Here is a 24,689-nt window from a genome sequence, read left to right on the forward strand (position 1 = left end):
CCAGAACTACTGGAGCCAGTGCACCTAGAGCCGAGCTCCACAAGAGAAGCCACTGCAATGTGAAGCCCACATACCATGATGAAGAGTAACCTCTATTCTGCACAACTAGAGAAAGCCTGAGTACAACCAAAAATAAGCATCAAATAATGCCAAGAGTAAAATAAATATATTTTAAAATAAATAAGACATACAAGAATATCAGCCCTCATAGACTTCACATTCTTGTCAAAAGAAATGGACAATTAAAATACATATATGTATGTATATGCACAGCTTCCCAGGTGGCGCAGTAGTAAAGAATCCTCTTGCCAATGCAGAAGATGCAAGAGATGCAGGTTCTACCCCTGGGTCAGTAAGATTCACTGGAGGAGGAAATGGCAACCCACTCCAGTTTTCTTGCTTGGAGAATTCCATGGACAAAGGAGCCTGGTGGGCTACAGCCCACAGGGTTGCAAAGAGTCAGACACGACTGAGCAGGCATGTACACATGTTTATGCACACATATGTATATAAGTAAAATATATGTGAGATAGTAAAGAGTGCTGTGGAGAAAAATAGAGCAGGAAAGAGGAGATAAATAATGGCGTGGGGGAGGGGGGAAGGGGAAGCGTGTTAATATGACCTACCTCATAGAGACTCAGTGAGTTAATGAATGTTGGTCACTTAGAACACTCAATAAGTGTGAATTAGCATTAGTGTTATGAGCATATATTACTTTAACTTGTAAAAGTGAAAGGGTTGACAATAGGGATTAGCCAAGGTAGGTAGTTCATTTAATTCCTCATTAAAATGATGCCGTTCAAGACCATCTAATGATTTAGAATAATGTTCCCATTATGTTTTTTAAAAGCAGATCATAAAACAGTAAGACGTCATAGGGACAGAGTAAAGGGATAAAATAGGTGATTATATAGTTGATCCCACTAGGGGATTGTAAGTGGAAAAAATATGGGAGACCCCTGTTAGTTAATGATTACTCAAGAGATTAACCACAAAACCAGGCAGACTTAGTAACAAAACCATGCAACAGAAGCAAGAGACATGCTGCAAACAATGAAACGATGGTGGCAGGAGACCCACATCCTGCCCAGTGAGCTCACCAAGTTAATGATCCCTAGAACATGCTCTCTGCACACATGAAAAACAGTAACTTGTGGACCTAGCTTGACCAGGAGGGACAAGAAAACTCCCCTGTTCAATCTGGAGGAAGAGCTGATGATGGAAGCATGACATCTACTCAAGAAAGGCAAAGAAGTTCTTCTCCCCCTCCCCACTTTTCCTTTGATTATAAAACTGTAGCCCAGTAAGTTCTTGGGGTGTGGCATCTCTCGCCTACCTGCTTGTAAGCCTCACAAGCATCCTATTCTAATAAATCACTTCTTATCTATTACTTTGCCTCTCATTGAATTATTTTCTGCACTGACACATAAATTGTGGTATGGAAGTTCTTTGGAGCCCCTGAAACAATGCCAAACGGTTTCAGAAGCACAACATTTACTAAGCACTTACTCTATGCTATGCATTTTGTAAAGCACTTTAAGCGTTATCTTGCCTAATCCTCCCACCAACCCACTCAACTCCTTTGATTAGTTGACAAATTCTCTAACCTCTACCTTCAGCATGTTTTTCATATCTATGTCTTTCTTTTTTTTTATTATTTTAAACTTTTTATTTTGTATTGGGGTATAGCTGATTAACAATGTTATAAGAGTTTCATGTGGATAACGAAGGGATTCAGCCATTCATATACATGTATCCATTCTTCCCCAAACTCCTGTCCCATCCAGGCTGCCACATAACATTGAGCAGAGTTCCCTGTGCTTTACAATAGGTCCTTGTTGGTTATCCATTTTAAATATAGCCGTGTGTACATGTTGATCTCAGATTCCCTAGCTATCCCTTCTCCCAGTCCTTCCTCTCCCTCAACCATGTTTGTTCTCTAAGTCTATGAGTCTATTCCTGTTTTGTAAATAAGTTCATTTGTACCATATCTTTTTAGATTCTGCATATAAGGGATCTCATAGGATGTTTCTGCATCTCTAACTTACTCCACTCAGCATAACAATCTCTAGGTCCATCCAAGTTGCTGAAAATGGTATTAGTCCATTCTTTTTGATGGGTGAGTAATATTCCATTGTACATATATACCACATCTTCTTTATCCATTCCTCTGTTGATGGACATTCAGATACTTCCATGTCTTGACTATTGTAAATAGTACTACAATGAACGTCTATGTCTTTCTATTTATCCCACTGCCACCATCCTAGTCCAGTTCCTTTGTTAGCTCCTCCTTGACCTTTGCAAGAGTTTTTGAACAGTCTCCTTGCTCATATCTCTCTGCTCTCACTTTTGGGCTTACCTCAACCTTACTTACTTTATTTTATTTATTTTTTTTTAAGATTTATGGACCATTTTTAAAAGTCTTTATTGAACTTGTTACAATAGTGCTTCTGTTTTATGTTTTGGCTTTTTAACCACAAGGCAAGTGGGATCTTAGCTCCCTGATCAGGGATCAAATCCACACCCCTGCAATGGAAGGCGAAGTCTTAACCATTGGACCACCACGGAAGCCCCAACCTTATTTGCTTTATACTCAAGCTAATCCACTATCTCTGCTAGAAATCGATTCTTCACTTAGTTTCCCATTTTCCAGCTTTGATTTCTATTGTACCCATACCTACTCCACCTTTCAGCCACGTGGTTTACTTGCAATCCTCAGGATCTTTTCCTCCAACCCTTCTATCTAGAAAGCACTCTCTCCCTCTCTCTCTCCATCTCTGCCTGCTGAAATTCTACTAATTAATCCAGAAACAGGTCAAGTGCCAACTGTTCAAATATGTTTTTTTTCTTTTCTTGTAAAACTCTAGATTGCCACTCCTGCATTGCTTACCACATGTTGACCCCATGTCATCATTTATATGTCATTACTTGTGGGCTTACTTTCCTGCCAATCAATATTTCTCAAGTACCCAAGACACATCAAGGGTATATATTAGGCATTTTATATGTTTGTCCTATTTAATCCTCACAACAGCCTTGTGAGATACCTGCTACCATCTTGATTTTAGAGATCAGGAACCTGAAGCTGTCAGAAGTTAATTAACTTGCTTGAAGTAGCATCCTCACTTAGTGGCAGACTCATCACCATCCATTTACCGAAGTTTATTTCAATCTGTGTCTTCCAGATTCTGAAGCCCTTTGGGCCCTTCAACACAGAATGGGAAATCCCTTTGGGGGCAATTAGCACTGAGGCCTCAGGACAAGACCGATCTGGGAAAGGCAGCTTTCTCCTTCTCTCTCATTTGATTTAGATTCACTGTGCTATAGGAAATGCTCTTTTGGCTCTCAGCACTGAGCCCAGGCTAGCACAGGGCTGAAAAATGATTCGTGAGGACAAACAGCACCCAGGATGTTTAGTTCCACTGGTGACCCTGATTATTTTAAAATTGTGAAAGGAATGCCAAGCCCCAGCACATGTGTAGTAATCTAGAACTCCCAGCTCCCTACCTCCTCAGTTGAGGCTTTACCCTCAACCTCTTTGTTCCCTGATTCAGTCCAGATGGATGCCTTGAATTTCAGAAACAAGGCAGGAACAGCATTGCTGTCATTAGACTTGGCCTTGGCTGGTAAAAGTACTTGACTCACAATAAATTCATACGAAGATTAAGAACAGGGAAGAGTTAGTTTACCCTGAATTGGTTTTTCACCATTTAGGATTGGAAGCCCCCAAAACTTGTTGGGTCAGTTCATACTGTCAAACAAAGAATATTATAATAATGGGTTTATTCTCTTCCTTATGGATTTGGAGTCGAGGGTGTTCAGCAGCCACTGTTTGCTCAAGAAGAGTGTAAACAAGACTTGCTGACGCCTGTGGCCAATGAACAGGACTCATAAGCCACTTTCACTCCAGAATGGGGTGTGGCTCTAATGGTAAAGAAGCTGAATGGGAAAGGGGGTTAGGTAACTCAAATTTGTGTTTTAACTGTCTTTTCTCTTTCAGTCCTCAAAGCAATCTTTTTTGAGTTGGGCATTACTGAAGTACCCGTTCTACAGATCTAAAAACTGGGTAGTAAGTGACAGGCAGGAACTGGAACCTGCCTGTTGAGTATGTTGAGCTCCATAGCTTTCCACTGCCCTCAATTTATGCTCTTGGCAAGGCCTTTTGCTTAAGCAAATGTCAATCATTTTAAAAGGACTAAAGGCAAAATTTGTACACAAGTTAGAGCTCTCAAATATCCATATTCTTCCCTCCCTAGGAAGCAAGATGATACAATGTGTTTAATTTCTTAAATGTCTCATATTTTCCAAAGATCTCAACAAGAAGTGGTAGTTGAACTCTAAGATTCTTACCTTCCACTCAGGGGACTCCAATGTTGGATTCTTAGGCAAGTGACTTTGCTTGGTGAAACTGGTTATCTTGATTGGTTAGACCACAGATCACCAAGGCCAGTAAGCCACATTCACTGACAAAATCATTCTGTTCCCAGCCATCTTTCAAACAGGTCATGAAGTGGCTGAGTGAAAATATGGATGATCCAGGGCAGGACATTGCTGGGACTGACACAAGTTACCAAAATTTCCATTGGTAAATTTTGGAGTGACTGGAGTCACTCATTCACATTCATGAGTAAAGTCAAGTATATTTATTCACACAAAAAAATCTCTTTTCCCACCCTCTCATTTCTTCATGATGTGTTGTGTTGTAGATAGTCTAACGGTTAGAATGTTGTTGTTGTTTAGTTACTAAGTTGTGTCCAGCTCTTTGCAACCCCATGGACTGTAGCCCATCAGGCTCCTCTGTCCATAGGATTTCCCAGGCAAGAATACTGGAGTGGGTTGCCATGTCCTTCTCCAGGGGATCTCCCTGACTCAGGGATTGAACCTGTGTCTCCTGCTTGGCAGGCAGATTCTTTACCACTGAGCTATGCTGGAAGCTAAATTGTTAGAATACCTTCATAATAATACATTTCCATATGGGATGGGGTTGTTGTTGCTAATCAGTAGTTAATACTGACAACTTATAAATATTTCAACCTCTCAAAACCTTAGCCAAGTATGACACCTCAAATTAATTAAACAGGGCTAGACTCTTAATGTATTATGAAGTTTTTCACATTTCACATAGATAACAGTAATTTTTATTTTGCCTCCCCCCATGCCCTTCATGTAGTTCTTGTAAATATGTTGTTGCTGCCTCTGCCATATGGTTAAAAAAAGTTACTCAAAACACAACAAATTACTGTTATTTCAATACTATAGAAACCACTGAGTTTTATTACCCCTTCATACCTTTTTGTATCCCTCCAAAAGAATGTTCAAAGGCATTTTTGGTTGGGAGACATTCACCACTTATTCTCTGAATTATGTTGGCAACATTTTAGAAACACTTGAAAAAGACTTGCAACATATGTTAGCATAAGTCCAGAGAAGGAAAGCGGAGATTGGCAGGAAGCAAGATATTAAGGAATTCAACAGTCTGACCAAAGGTGGGTCATGCACTGTCAGGTACATTGAAGAAAGCATACTGGGGGAGGCAAGCTATAAACAGGATCCAGACTTTGCAGCCCACAAGGCAGCCAGATGTTGACTACCCAAGGGGACAGAGGTGACGGGATCCTCCAGTCCCTCTCGCAGACCTCCCACCTTTACCTGCCTTCCTTGAAGCCATGATACGATCACAAGTATTCCCACTTCCATCCATTACTTTCCTCTAGCCTTCCAAACTCCTTTCTTACCCCACTTCTCCCCTTCTCCACTTTCTATTTTGCCCCTCTGTACATAATCTTTTGTTTTCAACCACTTTTAAGGTAATTTCATTTCAGCTGGGAAACAACTCCTGTCTTCTTCCCTCGTTCCGAGCCCAGGGACTCGAGTCCCTCCTGAGCTCCTTGGAGATGGGACCTTTCCCGAGCTCAGCAGTCTAAGCTGTGAGGGTGATATATTCTGTGAGTCCTCCAACGGGGTGGCCCCTCCATGACGCCAGTCTGTTCCTCTTCCTTCTTCCCCCTATCCCCAAAGAACCTAAACTCCGTGCCCTCTGAAACTGTCTGTGTCTAAGTCCCCAAGATCTCCGCCGGATCCAAGATTTTTTTGACCTAAGTGGGGTCGGGTCGGGGAAGACAGTACCTCTTTGCAGGCGTGAAGCTCCAGTCCCGCTCCCTGAGTCACCTGGAAGGCGGTCCCAACCCAGAGCAGCAGCCGCAGAAGCCGGAATGTGCGCGGCTCAGTTCTTCCCCTGCCTCTGGCAGAGGGATGGAGGCTGTGGCCAGGCTCAGCCATAGTGTTGCTCCGAGCGAGCGGCAGCAGCGGCTCAGGTGCTGCGGCTGCAGCTACTGCTGGCAGAAGGCAGAAAAAAAGGGGAGGGAGATTCACAGGAGGCAGGATGTAAGGGGCTGGGCTCGCTTCAGTCACCTCCCTGCGGCTACACCAAGGCCGCCCATCCTTCCTCCTCCCTCCTTTCACTTATCCTCCTCCTACCCACGTCGCCTTGGCAACCGCCTCCTCTTTCCCTTCGCGCGGGTGGGGCAGGGACCACGCGCTCCTCTGCCGCTCACCTGCCGGTCGCCATGGCAGCCGCCGCCGCTAGCGCGCGCGGCGCAGAAATGCACGAGCCCAGGGTCCGCAACCGGCCCAGCAGGCGCGCACAAGGCTAGTGCAAAAGAACGCGGTGGAAACAACCTCCAAGCCATCACCAACAAATTCATTATTTCGGGCCATCGGCTGCCTACGAGCATCACTAATTTTGCAGACGTGGCGTTCTACATATACTTATTAAACATCTTGTTAAAAGCAACAGAAAAATGACCGCGATGATATCTCTCCTCCAGGGATTATAGCCTGGAAGACTGGCCCGGGTAGGTGTTACCTACTGTAACAGCTGCTTCTGGAGGTCTTACTTCCACCACACCAAACCCATTTGTGAATTTAAAACCAGTCTTGTGCGAAGCCCTGGGACTCACATAGTCAAGCTGAATTTAAAAGCAAGGCGAGTTTGCCTTAGCTGGGCAATTTTCTAAACACACCTGGACTCCTCTGTCTTTTGACATCCCCATTCTGCCATCGCTCTGAGAAATCCTCTCGTAAGATTCCAAGGAGAAGGACATTTCAGGGCTGGCTATCTTTTACGAATTCTTTCCTAAACTGAAGTCTTTTGCAGAAGATTTGTAAGACGGGAGGCCGGTGTTTTTCACCGACGGCTCACGAGTGCAAATCCAGGGCTCCCGAGCACACTCGGCGGCTGTTTCCGCTCTGTGTTCCCAGAAGCTTCTTCCCGAGGGGCCTCCCGCGTTGGACCGCCAGGTGGCGCCCTTCTCGGAGGGACTTCGCCTTAGTCACAGAAGGCCGAGCAGTTGCCTGGCAACTGAAATTGGGCGTTCCAAACAATTGGGACCCGGGCTCCTCCGCGTGCTAGGTTGTGTGCGGCTGCGCGGGTCTCTCACCTCTTAAGAGCGCCTCGCTCGGTGTTTTGCCATGCCTCTCACCCGAGACCCTTTCCAGAACCCTGCGTTGGATAAAGATGATTCCTACTTGGGAAAGTCACGGGCTTCCAAGGTACTGAGGTTTCTTACGCAGGTACCCAGTAGGGTCGACCTTACTCTTCTGTCGGCCTGACTGGAAGAAGTGGTAACTTAACTCTGGGGAGGACACTGAGTCAGGTACGAGAGAGGTCTGTTTTCTGCCTACCTCCATGATCCCATATTCAGGTCTCCCCACCTTTCACGGTGCTTTTGAGCAGAGGGAAGTGGCGCTCTAGTCCAGAGGAACAAGGGGCACTTGCGGACCTAAGTAATGATTGGTCTGACGGGGCTTGCACAGGCCCAGATTCCACCAAGCAACGCTTTGCCCTATTTGGGAAACTCTTCTATGAAGAGACGTGAGGTATATAGAGTGGGAAAGAGGAATCAAACACCAGGTCATGCTTTATACATCTGTCTTTGATTCATGTTGGAATGTGTTTGTGTATATATGTGTTTCATGATGGTCCGGGAGGAGTAATGGACCCTGAAGCAGTGATGCAGGGGGTGGTGTTAAGATGCAAAGGGCAGGACTGATGGGGCTTTGTGGCTGACTGGATATGGGCCCAAGAGAGTGGCCAGTCTAGGAGGGCTCCTAGGTTTCTGAGGGCTTAGCTGATACCATTTACTGAATGAGGTGTCCAGGAAAAGCAGGTTTGGGGAGAATGACGTTGAGATCAATGATGTAGCTGTTGCTTTTTGGTGCCTGTGGGACACTTCTGTGGAGATGATGAGTAGACAACACGGTTAGGGCTGTGGGTTGACAATGTGTGGAAGCCACAGTATTCATATAGTGGTACTTTAAGCCATAGGAGGGAATGAGCTCATCCAGTGAATGTGAGAGTCAGAAAGGCAGAAATGAAACCCCTGGAGAATCCCACTTAGGGGCAGAGAGAGAAAACAGAGCTGAGAAGGAAGCTGAGAAATAATAGCCAGATGCAGAAGAAAAACCAGGAGGAGCTAGACCCATGCAGGATGGAGAGAACATTTCGTGGAATCAGAGTTGTGGCGTCAGAAACCACCGAGGTCAGGTAAGATCAGGTCTGGAAATGATCCATTTGACCTAACCACAAAGGTTATTAGCAAGAGTAGTTTCAGTGGATGCTTGAGGCAGAGGTCGGACTGTATTGGTATGGAAAGGGGATGGAAAGGGGGTGGGAAGGAAAGTGGAGAGTAGTATGTGTTGACTCTTAAGGCTGGCTCGGTAGGAACATCATGGAGTCGTAGCCAGACAGTGACGAAAGGATGAGGAGAAACTGGCTACAGAAGATGCCAGGATAGCACAGCTCCCTAAAGTACCAGGAAGGGCTGGGTTCAGGAAGAAGAGTTATTCTTGAATAAAAGGGACTTCCCTTTCTCTGAAATGAAAGGAAAATGGATAGTGAAGATGGCAGCTCATGCTTGACAGGCCTGATTTTCTCAGAAAGACCATCTCACCCTTCTGCTTGTAGAGATGATGAGGCTTAGGCAGCCTTGGAGGACTGGAAGAGCTACCTGTGCTTGCATCATATGTAATATTCCCATCTCCTTTTCATCTTTCTTGGTGATAACATAGTGCCTGGTCCACACCATTCAATTAATGGTGAGCTGAGTCATGCAGCACTGTGCCATATACCGGGGATGAAGAAGGTTCCAGCATCAGATAAGATGAATGAGAGTTCTGCTAGGTTGTAGTTGTACTCACTGGAATTCAGTCACTGGTTCCATGAGCATCTCATTTTAGAACACCATGTTTTAGGTCACTGTGCTGGGTACTGGGGACACAGTGGTGAGCAATATGACATTTTACATGTAATGAAGAAATCAGCTATGTGCTTTTCATATTCATACTTGTGGGGTTTTAATGAGAGAACCAAACATTCAATGAATTTTTTTGACATTCCCGCAGAAACAATGACCCTTCCTTGCTTACGGAAAATTTTTTCTCACCTGTTTAGACACTGTTCTCTCCTGATTCTCCTCTCCCGATTCTCTTGTCTCTGACTGCCCCCAGCCAACCCCATTATAATATTGTGCAGTCCTCATGAACCACCTCTTCCTTTTTGGTCAGATTCTTTTTGGGAGGCTTCAGCTGTTACTCCAACAACTGCATATTGCATTAGAATATCTTACCTCTTCTTCAAATTCAGGACTTCTGAACCTGAGCTCATCTTGCCTGTCTGCTCCCCATCCTTCACTTCATGTCCCACTTCACCCCTTTCCCTGTCTTCCTGGCCCATTTCTTTCAGTTCTAAGGGAAAACTTAGGAGGGTCAAAAGGCTGGGAGGCTTGCCCCATATCATCCTTCTCGTTTAGATGTCTCGATTCAATTAAAATGGAATGGCAGGAGGGGATGGATGCTACCACATCAGCAAGGCCTTCGGTAACCAGTTGTGGGTGTGGTTTCTCTTTTGCAGAAACTGCCATATAAGAACCCAACTCACCTTGCTCAGCAACAGGAACCCTGGTGTCGACTCAGCTCAACTCCCACAATTACCTCCATGAAACGGGATGGTTTTTTTTTTTATTCAGAGGTACCTAGCATTGAAATGCTATTTCTCATTATATCCACTTAGGACTAATGACTATCCTTTTTGAAAGGCAGGCTGTCCCTGACTGCTTTAGCAGCTTTATCTTGCCCCCAATCCAAGATCCTATCTCTGGGAAGGCAAAAGGCTTGAGTTTTGCTGCAGTTAATTATTTGGAGCAAATCATTCTCTCACTAGACTTCTCATTATAACCATGAATGAGGTAAGGCCCATTAAGCTCAAGAGGTTCCCATGTCTCCAGGAGAGCTTCCCACTCCTTAGACTTAAGCACGAGACAATTCTGTATGGACAAGATTTAAGAAGTCATCATGTACAGTAATTTGGTGTGTAAAGAGCTGGTGGGTCTCAGGCCCCAAAAGGGTTCACTCTGCTTTGGGAGAAGAGTAGAACCCAATAGAACCCAACTAGAATGGGTACACGGTGGCAAGTTAACCCTGAGAGGGTTGGCTTCCTCTGTAGATACCAAAGGATGACCTGGATTTCCGCTTAGCAGCCTTGTACAACCACCACACAGGGACATTCAAGAACAAGAGTGAGATACTCACACACCAGGAGACCATCCAGGATACCCGCCGGTAAGTGGTGGAGGCAGAGCCTCTCCCTAAGAACAATGCCATCCAATCAAGTAAGGTAAACCGTCACCTGGGAAATAATCGATAGGTTCCTATTTGTATAGATTTTTGCATTTTTTAACTTCTGTAATACAATTTCTGTGGGTTTCTTTTTTCTAAAATGAAGAGATCTTCCAAAATTGGGCTCATCTGTATAATAAAACATTTGGTTAATTTGAGAGGCTAGAAAGGGCCTTTGGTTGCTATATTTTTGAGGTTGCATGCAACTCCTTCCCTCCTTACCTTCTTCTCTTGATTGATTTCATTCTCCCCTGTTCTTCCCACATCGTCTTCCAGAATCAAGACCCAATTCCCTGGAGAATTTTTACCCGCTCCCCAACCACCCCTCATCACTTCCAGAGCTAACATCAGACATTGGATCAACCCTAAGAAGGAGTCTATTCACAGCATACAGGGATCCATAGGTAAGGGTTAGAAGACTGAGGAATGGAGGAAGATGGGTGGTGCAAGAGTTTTTCTCAATGGACACAGGAATCAGGGAGTTGAGGTGGCTGGCTATTAGGGAACATGAGGGATAACTGAGTCTGGCACATATCAGATGAATGCCAGGGACGTGCTGACTATAGGGCTAGGAAATGAATTCAGTTTCAGAGCCTCTGCCTTAGCCTTAGGTCTAATGGACAAGAATTTTCAGCAAAGGACAGAAACCTGGGAAAAGACCTGTAGCTACTTCCCATCAGTCTTGTGTTTCCCCAGCTGTTAGAACCTTCTCCATGGTCCCCATGAAAGTATGGGTGACAAATTCCCAGAAAAGGCAACAGATCTTAAATTTACAGCCCATTCCTTCTTCTTTTCTCCACAGTGTCCCCTCACACTGCAGCCACCAATGGAGGGTACTCCCGAAAGAATGATGGTGGCTTCTTCTCCACATAAGTGTTGACAGGCCCCTGGACTAATCATTGTGGAACATCCCGCCGACCACCTCCATTAAATAGATTTGTGTAAGTTGAAGCCTGGAGTATCTGTTACCCGCAGACTATAAGTTGCCACTTGACTACTCTTAAAGTGTGGAAGTTTCTCAGTTTCTAGAAACTAATGCTATTGGGCAATATTTGCAATTTGGAGTCAACCTGCTGAAAAAGATAAGGATTTAGGACAGAACAGCACTGCTTTTGGCAGGAGACAGGTATTCACATTTTGTAAACTGGAGTCATTCCAACTATACAGATATATAGCCATTCAACCTTTCTTGAAAACTTTCCATGTGTCAGCTGTTGAGCTAATTGTTAGGGAGACAAGAATGGGCATTGTCCATTCTCTCAATGAACTTAGAGACACTAACTTTAGTAGCTCTTTGTAGCATTAATATTTATGCAGAGGTCACACTTAAGATTCCAGACCTTCTGGACTTAGTCATTTTCTGGGCTCTCCTTCTCCATGAGAGCTCAGTCTCCCTGGTCCTTCTTCCTTTCCATTGTTCACTCTCTTAACTCTGCTGTCTCCTTGCCTGGGAGTCAATTCTTTTTTCGTTGCCTAGATTTATAGCCCCTGATTCTTAGAAACAGAGCTTAACAATCTGATCGTAGGGTCTGAAAGTACCTAAAAACTAATGCATTAATGTGGTTTCTAAAATTACAAGCCACTCACAGGAACCTGCTGTCAGAATGAGCAAGAAATGACAGACCCTTTAGAATATTGTACAATTAAGTTCCCATTTCTAAACTTGGACAGCATGTGCACTGTTGAATAAATCAAGACATGAAAGGGCTTCTATTTGGTACTCAAGTGCAGGGTCCTTAAATTCCACCAAACTAACAGTCCCTCTTCTACAGAGATACTCCAATTTATTCATAGTGTTTACTGCTAAGTGGCAATATTTTCAGTTCTCATTATTTGGAAGGGCTGAAAGTAGCAGAGAGGGGTGACTCTCTGGATAATCACCTCATGCGAATTGATACTGAACATCGAAAAATTTATTACTGCGATCCATGCATGGAGGCTTTAAATAATCCTGATTTCTAGACCTCTCTGATAATTATAATTCAGTAAATCTGGTGTGGGTCCCTGGAATCTGAATTCTTATAAGCTTTCCAAGTTCTCTTATGGATATATACACACATATTGTTGTTTAGTCATTAAATTATGTCCTACTCCTTCCCACTCCATGGACTGTAGCCCACCAGGCGCCTCTGTCCATGGGATTCTTCAGGGAAGAATACTGGGGTGGGTTGCCATTTCCTTCTTCAGGGGATCTTCCCAACCCAGGGATCGAATCAGTCTCCTGCACTGCAGACGAATTCTTTACCACTGAGCCACCTGGGAAGTCCTTATATACACAGGCTCAGAGGGTAAAGCGTCTGCCTGCAATGCAGGAGACCTGGGTTCGATCCCTGGGTCAGGAAGATCCCCTGGATAAGGAAATGGCAACCCATTCCAGTACTCTTGCCTGGAAAATCCCATGAACAGAGAAACTGGTAGAATACAGTCCATGGGATAGCAAAGAGTCAGACACGACTGAGCGGCTTCAGTTCACTTCAGACGTGCGTATACACCTACATGCCTTCACCGGCAGGCGCTGTATAGTGTCTTTAGACCTAGGGCACCAGTGTTGGTATCACACGCGAGTCATAATGACAAAGCGGACCGAAAGAAAAAAAAAAAAAGGAGGCGCCTAGAAAAGTAAAACTGCAGCAGAGAACAAGGTCTCTGTCCCCTTTCAGCTTCGGCGCCTGCGGGCGGGGCGATGGCTAGTTCGACGCCCGCCAAAGACCCCAGCCGGCTGTCGACTGTTGACACGTTATCCCCAACGCCACGGGCGGCCGTGCCCTGGGCCGGGCTCAGATCAGAATCGCCTCGATAATCAATGGCGCGGGACAAGCCCGGCCTCGTCTATCTGATCAATTCATCACTTCTGAGCGCCGGGCCCCACAGGACCGCTCGGAACCTCCGGGGCCACGGCGTTGCCACCGCCCAAGGGGCCTCGCTGCACAGCGCCCCGAGGAAGGGCTTCGCAGGAGGGAAGCTTTTCATTTCGGGTCGGACCGGCGGGGCTGGAGTCCCAACCCGATCAAATAAGATCAACGTGTAGGCCGGGGGAGGGGTGCAGGGGCGAGCGCACGCACGCACACATTCACGCACCCACTCAGACATTCACGCATCCACTCACACACTCGGCCTACACGCGCACCCCCCCCCACCCCCCCAACACACACAACACCACACAGCAATTTACAGCAACCTCACTTCCAGCCCGCTCTCCCTCCGGTGAAGGAGCGGAAGTTCGCACCCTCTTTTATAGCCCCCGGCCCCGGAGACTTTTGGGAGGAACCACCAAGCACCGGCCATCTCCGAGTGTGCACTTTGCTGCCCTCGCGTGGTTCGGAGGGGAACCAAGGGCCCTGGTTCAGTTCAGTTCAGTCGCTCAGTCATGTCTGACCCCATGGACTGCATGCAGCACGCCAGACTTCCCTGTCCACCACCAACTCTCAGAGCTTACTCAAACTCATGTCCATTGAGTTGGTGATGCCATCCAACTATCTCGTCCTCTGTTGTCCCCTTCTCCTCTAGTCTTCAATCTTTCCCAGCATCAGCGTCTTTTCAAATGAGTCAGTTCTTCGCATCAGGTGGCCAAAGTATTGGAGTTTCAACTTCAGCATCAATCCTTCCAATGAATATTTGGGATTGATTTCCTTTAGGATTGACTGGTTGGATCTCCTTGCTGTCCAAGGGACTCTCAAGAGCCGTAGTTCAAAAGCATCAATTCTTCAGCGCTCAGCTTTCTTTATAGTCTAATTCTCACATCCATCAGTTCAGTTCCGTTCAGTTCAGTCGCTCAGTCGTGTCCAACTCTTTGCGACCCCATGAATCGCAGCACGCCAGGCCTCCCTGTCCATCACCAACTCCTGGAGTTCACTCAAACTCATGTCCATCGAGTTGGTAATGTTATCCATCCATCTCATCCTCTATTGTCCCCTTCTCCTCCTGCCCCCAATCCCTCCCAGCATCAGAGTCTTTTCCAATGAGTCAACTCTTTGCATGAGGTGGCCAAAGTATTGGAGTTTCAGCTTTAGCATCATTCCTTCCAAAGAACACCCAGGACTGATCTCCTTTAGAATGGACTGGTTGGATCTCCTTGCAGTCCAAGGGACTCTCAAGAGTCTTCTCCAACACCACAGTTCAAAAGCATCAATTCTTTGCTGCTCAGCTTTCTTCACAGTCCAACTCTCACATCCATACATGACCACTGGAAAAACCATAGCCTTGACTAGACGGACCTTTGTTGGCAAAGTAATGTCTCTGCTTTTGAATATGCTGTCTAGGTTGGTCATAACTTTCCTTCCAAGGAGTAAGCATCTTTTAATTTCATGGCTGCAATCACCGTCTGCAGTGATTTTGGAGCCCCAAAAAATAAAGTCTGACACTGTTTCCACTGTTTCCCCATCTATTTCCCATGAAGTGATGGGACCAGATGGCATGATCTTAGTTTTCTGAATGTTAAGCTTTAAGCCAACTTGTTCACTCTCCTCTTTCATTTTCATCAAGATACTTTTTAGTTTCTCTTCACTTTCTGCCATAAGGGTGGTGTCATCTGCATATCTGAGGTTATTGATATTTCTCCCGGCAATCTTGATTCCAGCTTGTGCTTCTTCCAGCCCAGGGTTTCTCTTGATGTACTCTGCATAAAAGTTAAATAAGCAGGATGACAATATACAGCCTTGACGTACTCCTTTTCCTATTTGGAACCAGTCTGTTGCTCCATGTCCAGTTCTAACTGTTGCTTCCTGACCTGCATACAGGTTTCTCAAGAGGCAGGTCAGGTGGTCTGGTATTCCCATCTCTTTCAGAATTTTCCACGCTTTATTGTGATCCACACGGTCAAAGGCTTGGCATAGTCAAGAAAGCAGAAATAGATGTTTTTGTGGAGCTCTTCCTTTTTCCATGATCCATTGGATGTTGGCAATTTGATCTCTGGTTCCTCTGCCTTTTCTAAAACCAGCTTGAACATTTGGAAGTTCACGGTTCACATATTGCTGAAGCCTGGCTTGGAGAATTTTGAGCATTACTTTACTAGCATGTGAGATGAGTGCAATTGTGCGGTAGTTTGAGCATTCTTTGGCATTGCCTTTCTTTGGGATGGGAATGAAAACTGACCTTTTCCAGTCCTGTGGCCACTGCTGAGTTTTCCAAATTTGCTGGCATATTGAGTGCAGCACTTTCACAGCATCATCTTTTAGAATTTGAAATAGGTCAACTGGAATTCCATCACCTCCACTAGCTTTGTTTGTAGTGATGCTTTCTAAAGCCCACTTGACTTCACATTCTAGGATATCTGGCTCTAGGTGAGTGATCACACCATTGTAATTATCTGGGTCGTGAAGATCTTTTTTTTGTATAGTTCTTCTGTGTATTCTTGCCATCTCTTCTTAATATCTTCTGCTTCTGTTAGGTCCATACTATTTCTGTCCTTTATCAAGCCCATCTTTGCATGAAATGTTCCTTTGGTATCTCTAATTTTCTTGAGGAGATCTCTAGTCTTTCCCATTCTGTTGTTTTCTGCTATTTCTTTGCATTGATCACTGAGGAAGGCTTTCTTATCTCTCCTTGCTATTCTTTGGAACTCTACATTCAGATGCTTATTATATCTCTCCTTTTCTCCTTTGCTTTTTGCTTCTCTTCTTTTCACAGCTATTTGTAATCCCTTAGTATCTCTAATTTTCTTGAAGAGATCTCTGTTCTTTCCCATTCTATTGTTTTCCTCTATTTCTTTGCATTGATCGCTGAGGAAGGCTTTCTTATCTCTCCTTGCTGTCCTTTGGAACTCTGCATTCAAATGGGTATATCTTTCCTTTTCTCCTTTGAGCCCTGCTAAGGCAGGACAAATTCCCACAATGCTGAATTATAATTGCCTTTGAATCTTTGTGTGACATATTTATAACCATATCTATAGTGTTTCTTTGATCTTTGATCCAAGTTCTGGATATAAGATGATATAACCTCAGGATCCCTCTAGGTTGAATGAGTTCTTTCCCCAGGAGAAAGCAAATTCTAATCATTCCAACACCAGCTTTCCCAGGATCTCCTCCCAAGGGAGAAGGCAAACATCATTTTACCAAAGGAAAAGGGTGAGAATAGATGACTTAAGTCCAAGGACGAAGTGGTCAGAATATCTAATGAGTAAAGGAAGGCAGGCATATACCTGTCCACACAAAGCCCTCTGCTACCCTTCACTTGCTTTTACTATCATACCTACTAAAATCTTTCAACCTCTAAAATCAGTGAAAAAATGATTATGTAAATTACAATTAGCTCCTTTCACATCAGAGAGTATAATGTCTCAGTTGCTTCTTTCTCCTTTTTCAGTGACATGTATGTGAAGGGGGAAGACAAATCAGAATTTTGTGAAGTTATATTTCTGAGTCCCATCATGCACTTGGAATAAACAAATAGGGGGAAAGTATCCACTGTATGTGTCAGAAGCCCAAGAAATTTCTAGGTATCTGGCTGGGTAACCTGAAAACCTCATTTCACAGAAGAAATTTAATGACTGGTAATGGCAGTTGACACTTGTATTTTAATAGCGGTAGTAGGTAAAATATATTGGGAAATGTTATCTACATTACTTAATACAGCTCAAAATGTATTAATATATTTGCTTATATATATATATGTAATATATAGCTGGTATAAACATATATAGTGTGTGCGTGTGTGTGTATGTATATATATGTATATATATATATATATACTTATAGGCTTACCAGGTGGCGCAGTAGTAAAGAATCTGCCTGCCAATCCAAAGCAAGAGACTCAGGTTCAATCCCTGAGATGGAAAGATCCCCTGGAGTAGGAAATGGCAGCCTGCTCCAGTATTCTTGCCTAGAAAATTCCACGGACAGAGGAGCCTGGCAGGCTATAGTCCATGGAGTCACAAAGTTGGACGTAACTGAGCAAATATACACACGTATGTATATATTCAGTTCAGTTCAGTCGCTCAGTCGTGTCCCACTCTTTGCGACCCCATGAATCGCAGCATGCCAGGCCTCCCTGTCCATCACCAACTCCTGGAGTTCACCCAGACTCACGTCCATCGAGTCAGTGATGCTATCCAGCCATCTCATCCTCTGTCGTCCATCCGCTTCTCCTCCTGCCCACAATCCCTCCCTGCATCAGTCTTTTCCAATGAGTCAACTCTTCACATGAGCTGGCCAAAGTACTGGAGTTTCAGCTTTAGCATCATTCCTTCTAAAGAAATCCCAGGGCTGATCTCCTTTAGAATGGACTGGTTGGATCTCCTTGCAGTCCAAGGGACTCTCAAGAGTCTTCTCCAACACCACAGTTCAAAGGCATCAATTCTTCGGTGCTCAGCCTTCTTCACAGTCCAACTCTCACATCCATACATGACCACAGGAAAAACCATAGCCTTGACTAGACGGACCTTTGTTGGCAAAGTAATGTCTCTGCTTTTGAATACGCTATCTAGGTTGGTTATAACTTATATATGCATGTACACACACACACACACCCCCTCAAAGGAGAGAGCTATGCCTTCGTTGATTCTGAACTGTATCATACATACATCATACATTCAATGACCATCACATGGGTTAACAGGACTGACAGTATTCACTAATGCAAACTAACAAGGTATACTGTAGGCAGAGCCCAGGAGAGTATTAAACAAAGTTCAACAATTCAGTATGCATGTGACAAAAATGGACAAAAACGGTAGGGAAAAATTTTATTTTCAAGGACTGTGCAGACAATGATGAATAAAAAATTTTATTTCAACTATAAAAAGCTGACTTCATTCCACCCTGGCATACAACATTTATGGTGATGCCAGTTTGAATCTGAGGCAATACTGCTATCCCCATGCTTCCACCCCTAAAAGACTCTCTTAGAGGAACAACTTCCTACAATTTTCAGTCAAAAATTTATGATACATCAATCAAAGTAATGAATAAAACAAGTTTCTGCTTATCTGCTTATATAAAGAAATGAAACAAGCTGTGTATTTGTTTCTTGCTGTAAATTACCTTTACTCCATGCACTTTTTGGTATGTTCTGGTATGAAAACATCTCAAAATATAACAATTCAAGAGTTCAGGTCAAGATGACCCACGCAGGAAGCTGTAAAAATTGATTTGAACTGTGAAATGGAACTAGTTTAAAATATGAAGAAGCTCTAAGTTATTAGCCCTATTAGGAAACAAAAGTCATTAAAGCTACAAAATAACAAGTGCAAAACATGCTGAACCTGTATTTCCAGGGAGTGACATTCCTGCTGGCCAACAGGTTCCAAATTGACACCCACAAGGTGTAACTCTTTCTGTTCCACTAGCTTTCCTTTCTCTTGTGTGAAAAAGTCTCAGAAATGACAATGAAAATATAGGAATCATTGAAATTTACCCTGTAGACCAATTCTGGAGATAACAGCCAGAGATGATGATTAGACATGTAGTGTTTACTTGATGACTTTCTATACTTCTAGGAACCCTCAAAGCACTAAACTGAGTGTTTCAGAATCTAAACTTCCTAGCAGCTTTTGTTCTTTTGGAATAAGACAAAAGACAATTTACTACCACAAAGGGATCAACCACAGCCAACTTGTCCATAGTCAAGTTTTACTTTAATGAGCAGTTCAACTGGTAGACCTATGTCTATGCTTGCTCTTTACAATAATTTGACCAATTTTTTTTAAGAGAAATTCTAGGCTTCATAAATGCGACAGTTAATCCTTTTGTAGATATAAGAAGGAGGGAATGGAGAAGTCTTCCCTTCAAATATAAGAGTCATCTAAAACTATTTGCTCAGGAGTTTACTCCATGGAAAAGCTCATCCATCAATCTCAATTGGAAACCTGGGTTTTCCTTTACTTTAGAAGACACTCTCATTTATTCATGGATTGTATGAACTGTACAAACATGCATATGAGTGCCATCAATTTCTCATTAACATTTCTAATGTTCTTATAATTTCCAAGAGACAGCTAAAGAGTACTGCAACATGAACAAAATTTAAAATGAACCAAAAAACACAATTGACTGAAAATTGCCATAATAACCCAGATTTAAACAAAAAATAAGTTTGTATCTTCAGTAACATGACAAAACTTCCATCTAACATCCCAATAAATTCTAGATGACTTTACTAGCATATGAATTAATACACTAAATGTATTTATTTCTTCTACCCCAACTGCAAATATATTAAATAATTATTTCTTCAATAGTTTCTCTTTCCCTTAGTGGTGGCATTTAAAACTGAGTAACAGTATTTAGCACTCAGTCATTTAGAAAAAATTTTAAAAATTTTAGGAAAATAGCAACAGTTTCCATATACCATTTGAAGGGGTGAAGTTTCCTTTTGGGAATATTGCTGAATGGAACATTGTTTCTTGTCTAAATCACTCCTTTCAGGTCTCACCATAGACAGATAATTTCCAAATCTTATGTAGGCCCAGATTGTTTTGGCAAAACTCCTGAGCTCCAGCACACAGCAGAGCTATTTTCACTGTTTCTTTTTGCAGTGAGGATCTTGCCTCTCTATGTTCCCAGGTGGGTATGTGAAAGATAAATTTCCAAAGCCAAAACAATGTCTTGGCATTGTTTAACTACTATTTCCCACTCAGCCTCCCAACCCCACCCTCCCAGCACTCCTGCAATTTATCACATCCAAATAAAACAGTAAAAATAAAAGTCAAGTCTTAAAAATTATCTCTCTTTCCAAGAAGTTTGAACACAGCCTATATCCTCCCCTAATGAGCCTCAGTTTGAAAAAAGCCTGATGAGGGGCTGAAGAACAAAATAGGTATCAGTTTTTAAGCAGGAGGTATGGAATCGTATCACCGAGGGGAGTAATTTATCTGGACATTATATGCTCTCTGCTGAGGACTGATTTACAAGCAGGTCAAAGGAAGTTTGCTTTCTGTAGTCCCCTGAAGCATAAATAATGTTTGTAATCATGAGGAGTTTTCCCCACAGGAAGCAGGGGAAGATGCTGTGGTGTCATCCTGGGGACTTCGATGATTTTAGCTGAGCTTTCCTATGCTGCGCCCAGGCTCCTGACAGGTTCTTCACCTTTGTCCCCTTGGCTGGCGGTTGATGAAATGGATGCTTCAGAATTCATTTTATAAACAGGACGTAGAAGGCCATCACAATGCAGGCGATTGCCACAGCAGCATGCAGCCTGGTTCCAATTACAGCAGCTAGCAGGAAATAATAAAAAGAGAAAAGGAATCACACCTTGCCCCTTATATAAGTACTCACTTTCAAGGTGGTATTTTGAAATCTTTAGTCACAGATAAAGAGACCTGTTAAGGATCTCAAGAATCAACCCATCCAGGAATGTATTTAAATACTACTCAGGACTTCCCTGGTGGTCCAGTGGTTAAGAATCTGCCTTGCAATGCAGGGGACTTGGGTTCGATCCCTGGTGGAGGAATTAAAATCCCACATGCTGTGGGGCAACTAAACCCATGCACAGAAACTACTGAGCCCATGTGCCACAACTGGAGAGTCTGTGTGCTGCCGCTCTCATGACATAACTAAAACTCGACTCAGCAAATTAACAGCACTGGAGTCTATGAGCTGCAACTCACATGACACAACCAGGACTTGACTCAGCAAATTAATAAGTAAATAAAAATATTAAAAAAAAATAAATAAGTACTACCCTTAAGCCCTAGGTTTTACGTGAATATATCATTAGTTTAAATTTTGCCCTATTTTGAAAAAATACTTAGGTAAATAGGATTCCAGATGAAGGTGCCCAAAATAAAAAGTAAAAAAGCATCTGAGTTAATAAAAACAATACTTAAAAAAAAAATCTCCAATATATTCTTCCAGAAATTCGGGAAAAAAAAAAACAACTTTTCACTGGGAAAATATTACTCCCAACGATTCCAGTCCAGTCTAAAATTGTTTAAATTATACACTTTTGTGCCACAGAGAATATTAAAATTACTTTGTAGCTAAAACAAACAATTACGTAAAAGTTGAACCAAATATAATCCCAGCCTGTCCCACCTTCACTTGGCAGCACCTCACTGTCCAGAGATGGCAACTTCCTCTCCCTGAACAGATATGATCTTACCTTTGTAAAACACACCCCAAACTCCCTTCTTTTCTGAGAGCAGCCAGGTTTTGAGACGAGGTACTTTCTTGAAGTAGGCACAGGTGCAAACAAACAGCAAACCAAACACCAGAATCCCATCCAAGGAGTACACTGAATTAGAGGAAAAAAAAAAAAAAAAAAAAAAAAACAAGGAGTACACTGTTATAGGAAGAGAAGAAAGCCTTAGGTGCTAATCCAGCTTGGGACAAGTAATGCCACTGGAGAACACAATGTGATATAATACCAAGGTGGTGACCTCAGCGGCAGTGCCAGCTCTGACAAGAAGGAGCCAAGGTCCTGGGACTAACAAGGTTACCTTTTTGTCCCCTCAAATCATGGAGAAATGCCCCTTACAAAGATCTCACTGCCTTCTTCCCTCTCCTTTCAAGAAATGCAAGTTCTGAGAAGAGTGTGCCAGTTAATGCGGAATCAGCTTGCCAGGAATGGCCAGTGTGGGCAACATGTTGAGAGAAGTATAAGAATCCTTGGTGCCTGAGCTGAGAGATTGAAATGTGTTCTTACTATAAATCACTCATGTGATAAAGAAGAGCTAGATATTTAGCCAAGTCTTTCAGAGCTTCATCTGTTGGTAATGAATATGATAAGGCAAAAGCTTAATGGAAACTGCAAGAGTTAGAAATCATATGACTAATTTTCCTGTGTTTTGTCTTACACTTCATGCATCATACTCTACTTACAAACCAAATTTCTGCCAGAGTAACAGATTCTTGAGAACAAACAAGCCAAAAAAAATTTTTTTTGAGGCTTCATCGTGGTGGAACAAGTGTGAGAAAAAAGCTTTGAACACATAGTTCTAGTTCTTACATATGTAAACTGAGCTATGTCTGGTAAGCACAATGAATCATCTAAGTGGAAAAAAAAAACAATCAGACCACAAAGGGGGGAACGGTGACTAAAATTTATTCATTAATTACTATGTGTTCAATTGCTTCCTTATTTCTCAGTTCAGATGACTTTTTCCTCTAGGTGATGACCCTTCCTGTACTGTGTCTAGTAACCTTAGACCTCTGACTGTCCAGAAAGCTTCAAAAGAATATTTGACACAACCAGCATCTCCCAGTTCTGGACCACTCTATCTCCCTCTCTCCCTCCAGTAAAACTATCTCACAGCTAGATGTCACACAGCAACAGTCCAGTAAATTAATACATATACCAAGTTTTTAGGATGAACAATACCTTTACCTGCTAATCTCCTCCTCCTGTAAGTTTTTGCAAAGCCAAAAGTCACGAGGTGAAAGGCTTATGGAAAAGGTACTTTTTGAGAAATACTCTCCTATGCCCCTCTAATCATACTGTGTAAGAGGCCTTGTCATTTTTTTCCAGTAAGATGGACTCTAAAGAACACAAAGGCCTCGTTTCCTGTCCTTCGCTGGAATGGGGAAATCGTTGTCTATATAATCGTGTTCGAAGAGGCCTGCAAAATTAGGTCAGATAAACAGGGTGGCAACTGCCACAACTTTAGAAGATGCAGTACCCAACCCTTGCAACTTTCGCTACGGTCTCCAGATGGGATCGCCCAGGCAAGACTTTAGAATCAAATAAAAGAAAGCTTTCTGGCATTTTAACAAAATAAGAACTTTTTTTTAGGATTCACATTCACCCCCCCCCCAAAAAAAACTGTGGGCCTTAAAAACCCTCTATGATTTCTTGGTCTTCCCAAGATGCCTACTATCCGAAAGTATGAGAAAACAGAGGGCTGTGAGGAGGATTCTCTCATTTCCCTGGTGCTACAGCAATAGCTCGGGCTTCTCCGGTGGCTCAGACAGTAAAGACTCTGCCTGCAATGTGGGAGACCTGGGTTCAATCCCTGGGTTGGGAAGATCCCCTGGAGAAGGGAAAGGCTACCCACTCCATTATTCTAGCCGGGAGAATTCCATGGACTGTATATTCCATGGGGTCGCAAAGAGTCGGACACGACTGAGCGACTTTCAATTCACAGCAACAGCTCAACCAGGAGTGGCCTCGCGAAACGGCTTGTAAGGGCCAAAATGAACTTCTAGAAGAGAGAAGTGAAAATACAGGCTAGGGACCAAGGACTCGGGGTGTGGGCACAAGAGGCACTGGGGGTTCTAGATGTGCACGCGACGGGGGAACCCGCGGAGTAGTACAGGAAACAGGAGTTAGGGACACGGAGAAGCCAAAGGGAGGACTCCGATGGGAGGGGGCGGGGAGAACGGCCACGTCAATCGGGCTCCGCCCGCCACGTTTTCCCTAGTGTACTGGACTCCCATCCTTTGCTCTGGGCATTGGTTCTCACCGTTCGTCATGGCGGCTGGGCCCGGTCCTGGATAGGGAGTCCGGGGGAGGGGTCAGTGGCGGTAGCGGCGAAGACCGGGGGAACCCAGCTCCCACCTGACACTTCCCGATCCGGGCCGCGGCAACGGGCAGGAGCCGTACTACGCAGGCGCAAGGGAAGGGAGGCGAGCGCCAAACGCAATCAGTCGTGGCTAGGAGATTACCGAGCTAGGGGAACCTGCGTGGGTGGAACTCGCAAGAAAAGGTGTGGGTGAGAAGAAAGCTGTCCAGAAGGCGTCCTTCGTGGCCATGGTAAACAATATCTTCTGGGTGCCCCTGCAGATTTAGTGCTGGGGCTAATCTGACCTGCTCCCGTCGTTGTGTTTGAAAAGGTAAAGTGAAAGAAACTGAAGTTGTGTCCGTCTCTTTGCGACCCTATGGACTGTAGCCTACCAGGCTCCTCCGTCCATGGGATTTTCCAGGCGAGAGTACTGAAGTGGGTTGCCATTTCCTTCTCCAGGGCATCCTCCCGACCCAGGGATCGAACCCGGGTCTCAGGCATTGCAGGCAGACGCTTTACCGTCTGAGCCGGAAAAGGTAAAGGCTTGCAGTTTTGCACTTTATTTTTCGCTGTGGCAGCTGCTCTGGTTGTGTGTGTGCAGCAGCCCCCCTGCAATGGAGAAGTCTCTCAAGCTTCCACG

At 43.9% G+C, this 24,689-nt stretch overlaps 3 protein-coding genes and 1 non-coding gene across 7 annotated transcripts in view; 1 reads left to right on the forward strand and 3 right to left on the reverse strand.

The window, feature by feature from the left end:
* Positions 1 to 13,883, reverse strand: part of ELAPOR1 (endosome-lysosome associated apoptosis and autophagy regulator 1) — an 83,689-nt gene extending 69,806 nt beyond the window's left edge. Inside the window, exons 1-2 of one of the 3 annotated variants that reach the window (XM_059885048.1) lie at positions 7,026 to 13,883; positions 6,130 to 6,335 (exon numbers count right to left, since the gene is read on the reverse strand). In XM_059885048.1, coding sequence (XP_059741031.1) covers positions 6,130 to 6,282 — 153 coding nt within the window. In that variant the 5' untranslated portion in view covers positions 6,283 to 6,335; positions 7,026 to 13,883. Of the gene's footprint in view, positions 1 to 6,129; positions 6,363 to 7,025 lie in introns of those variants that run through there. The other 2 variants (XM_024990031.2, XM_010803262.4) reach the window with 2 other exon arrangements.
* Positions 7,471 to 11,628, forward strand: CFAP276 (cilia and flagella associated protein 276). Of its 2 annotated transcripts, none has more exons than XM_002686155.3 (5): positions 7,471 to 7,554; positions 9,914 to 10,030; positions 10,505 to 10,620; positions 10,954 to 11,081; positions 11,480 to 11,628. In XM_002686155.3, the coding sequence occupies exons 1-5, from the start codon at positions 7,474 to 7,476 to the stop codon at positions 11,548 to 11,550; spliced, it is 513 nt and encodes a 170-aa protein (XP_002686201.1). In that variant the 5' UTR covers positions 7,471 to 7,473; the 3' UTR covers positions 11,551 to 11,628. The 2 variants fall into 2 exon arrangements, with proteins under 2 accessions (XP_002686201.1, XP_059741033.1); XM_059885050.1 differs by lacking the exon at positions 7,471 to 7,554 and adding an exon at positions 8,467 to 8,548.
* On the reverse strand, positions 13,455 to 13,887 carry LOC112446127 (small Cajal body-specific RNA 2). Its single transcript, XR_003034197.1, has one exon. It is a non-coding gene; the product is annotated as a small Cajal body-specific RNA 2 (non-coding RNA).
* A 5,340-nt stretch (positions 13,888 to 19,227) lies between these two features.
* TMEM167B (transmembrane protein 167B) lies at positions 19,228 to 24,110 on the reverse strand. The gene is made up of 3 exons (NM_001128503.1): positions 24,011 to 24,110; positions 21,712 to 21,843; positions 19,228 to 20,824 (listed from the first exon to the last, which is right to left on the reverse strand). Exons 1-3 carry the CDS (start codon positions 24,018 to 24,020, stop codon positions 20,742 to 20,744), a joined length of 225 nt encoding a protein of 74 aa, NP_001121975.1. The 5' UTR covers positions 24,021 to 24,110; the 3' UTR covers positions 19,228 to 20,741.
* Positions 24,111 to 24,689: the final 579 nt, after the last annotated feature.

Source organism: Bos taurus, chromosome 3 (assembly GCF_002263795.3).
Source record: "Bos taurus isolate L1 Dominette 01449 registration number 42190680 breed Hereford chromosome 3, ARS-UCD2.0, whole genome shotgun sequence".
Taxonomy (NCBI): domain Eukaryota; kingdom Metazoa; phylum Chordata; class Mammalia; order Artiodactyla; family Bovidae; genus Bos; species Bos taurus.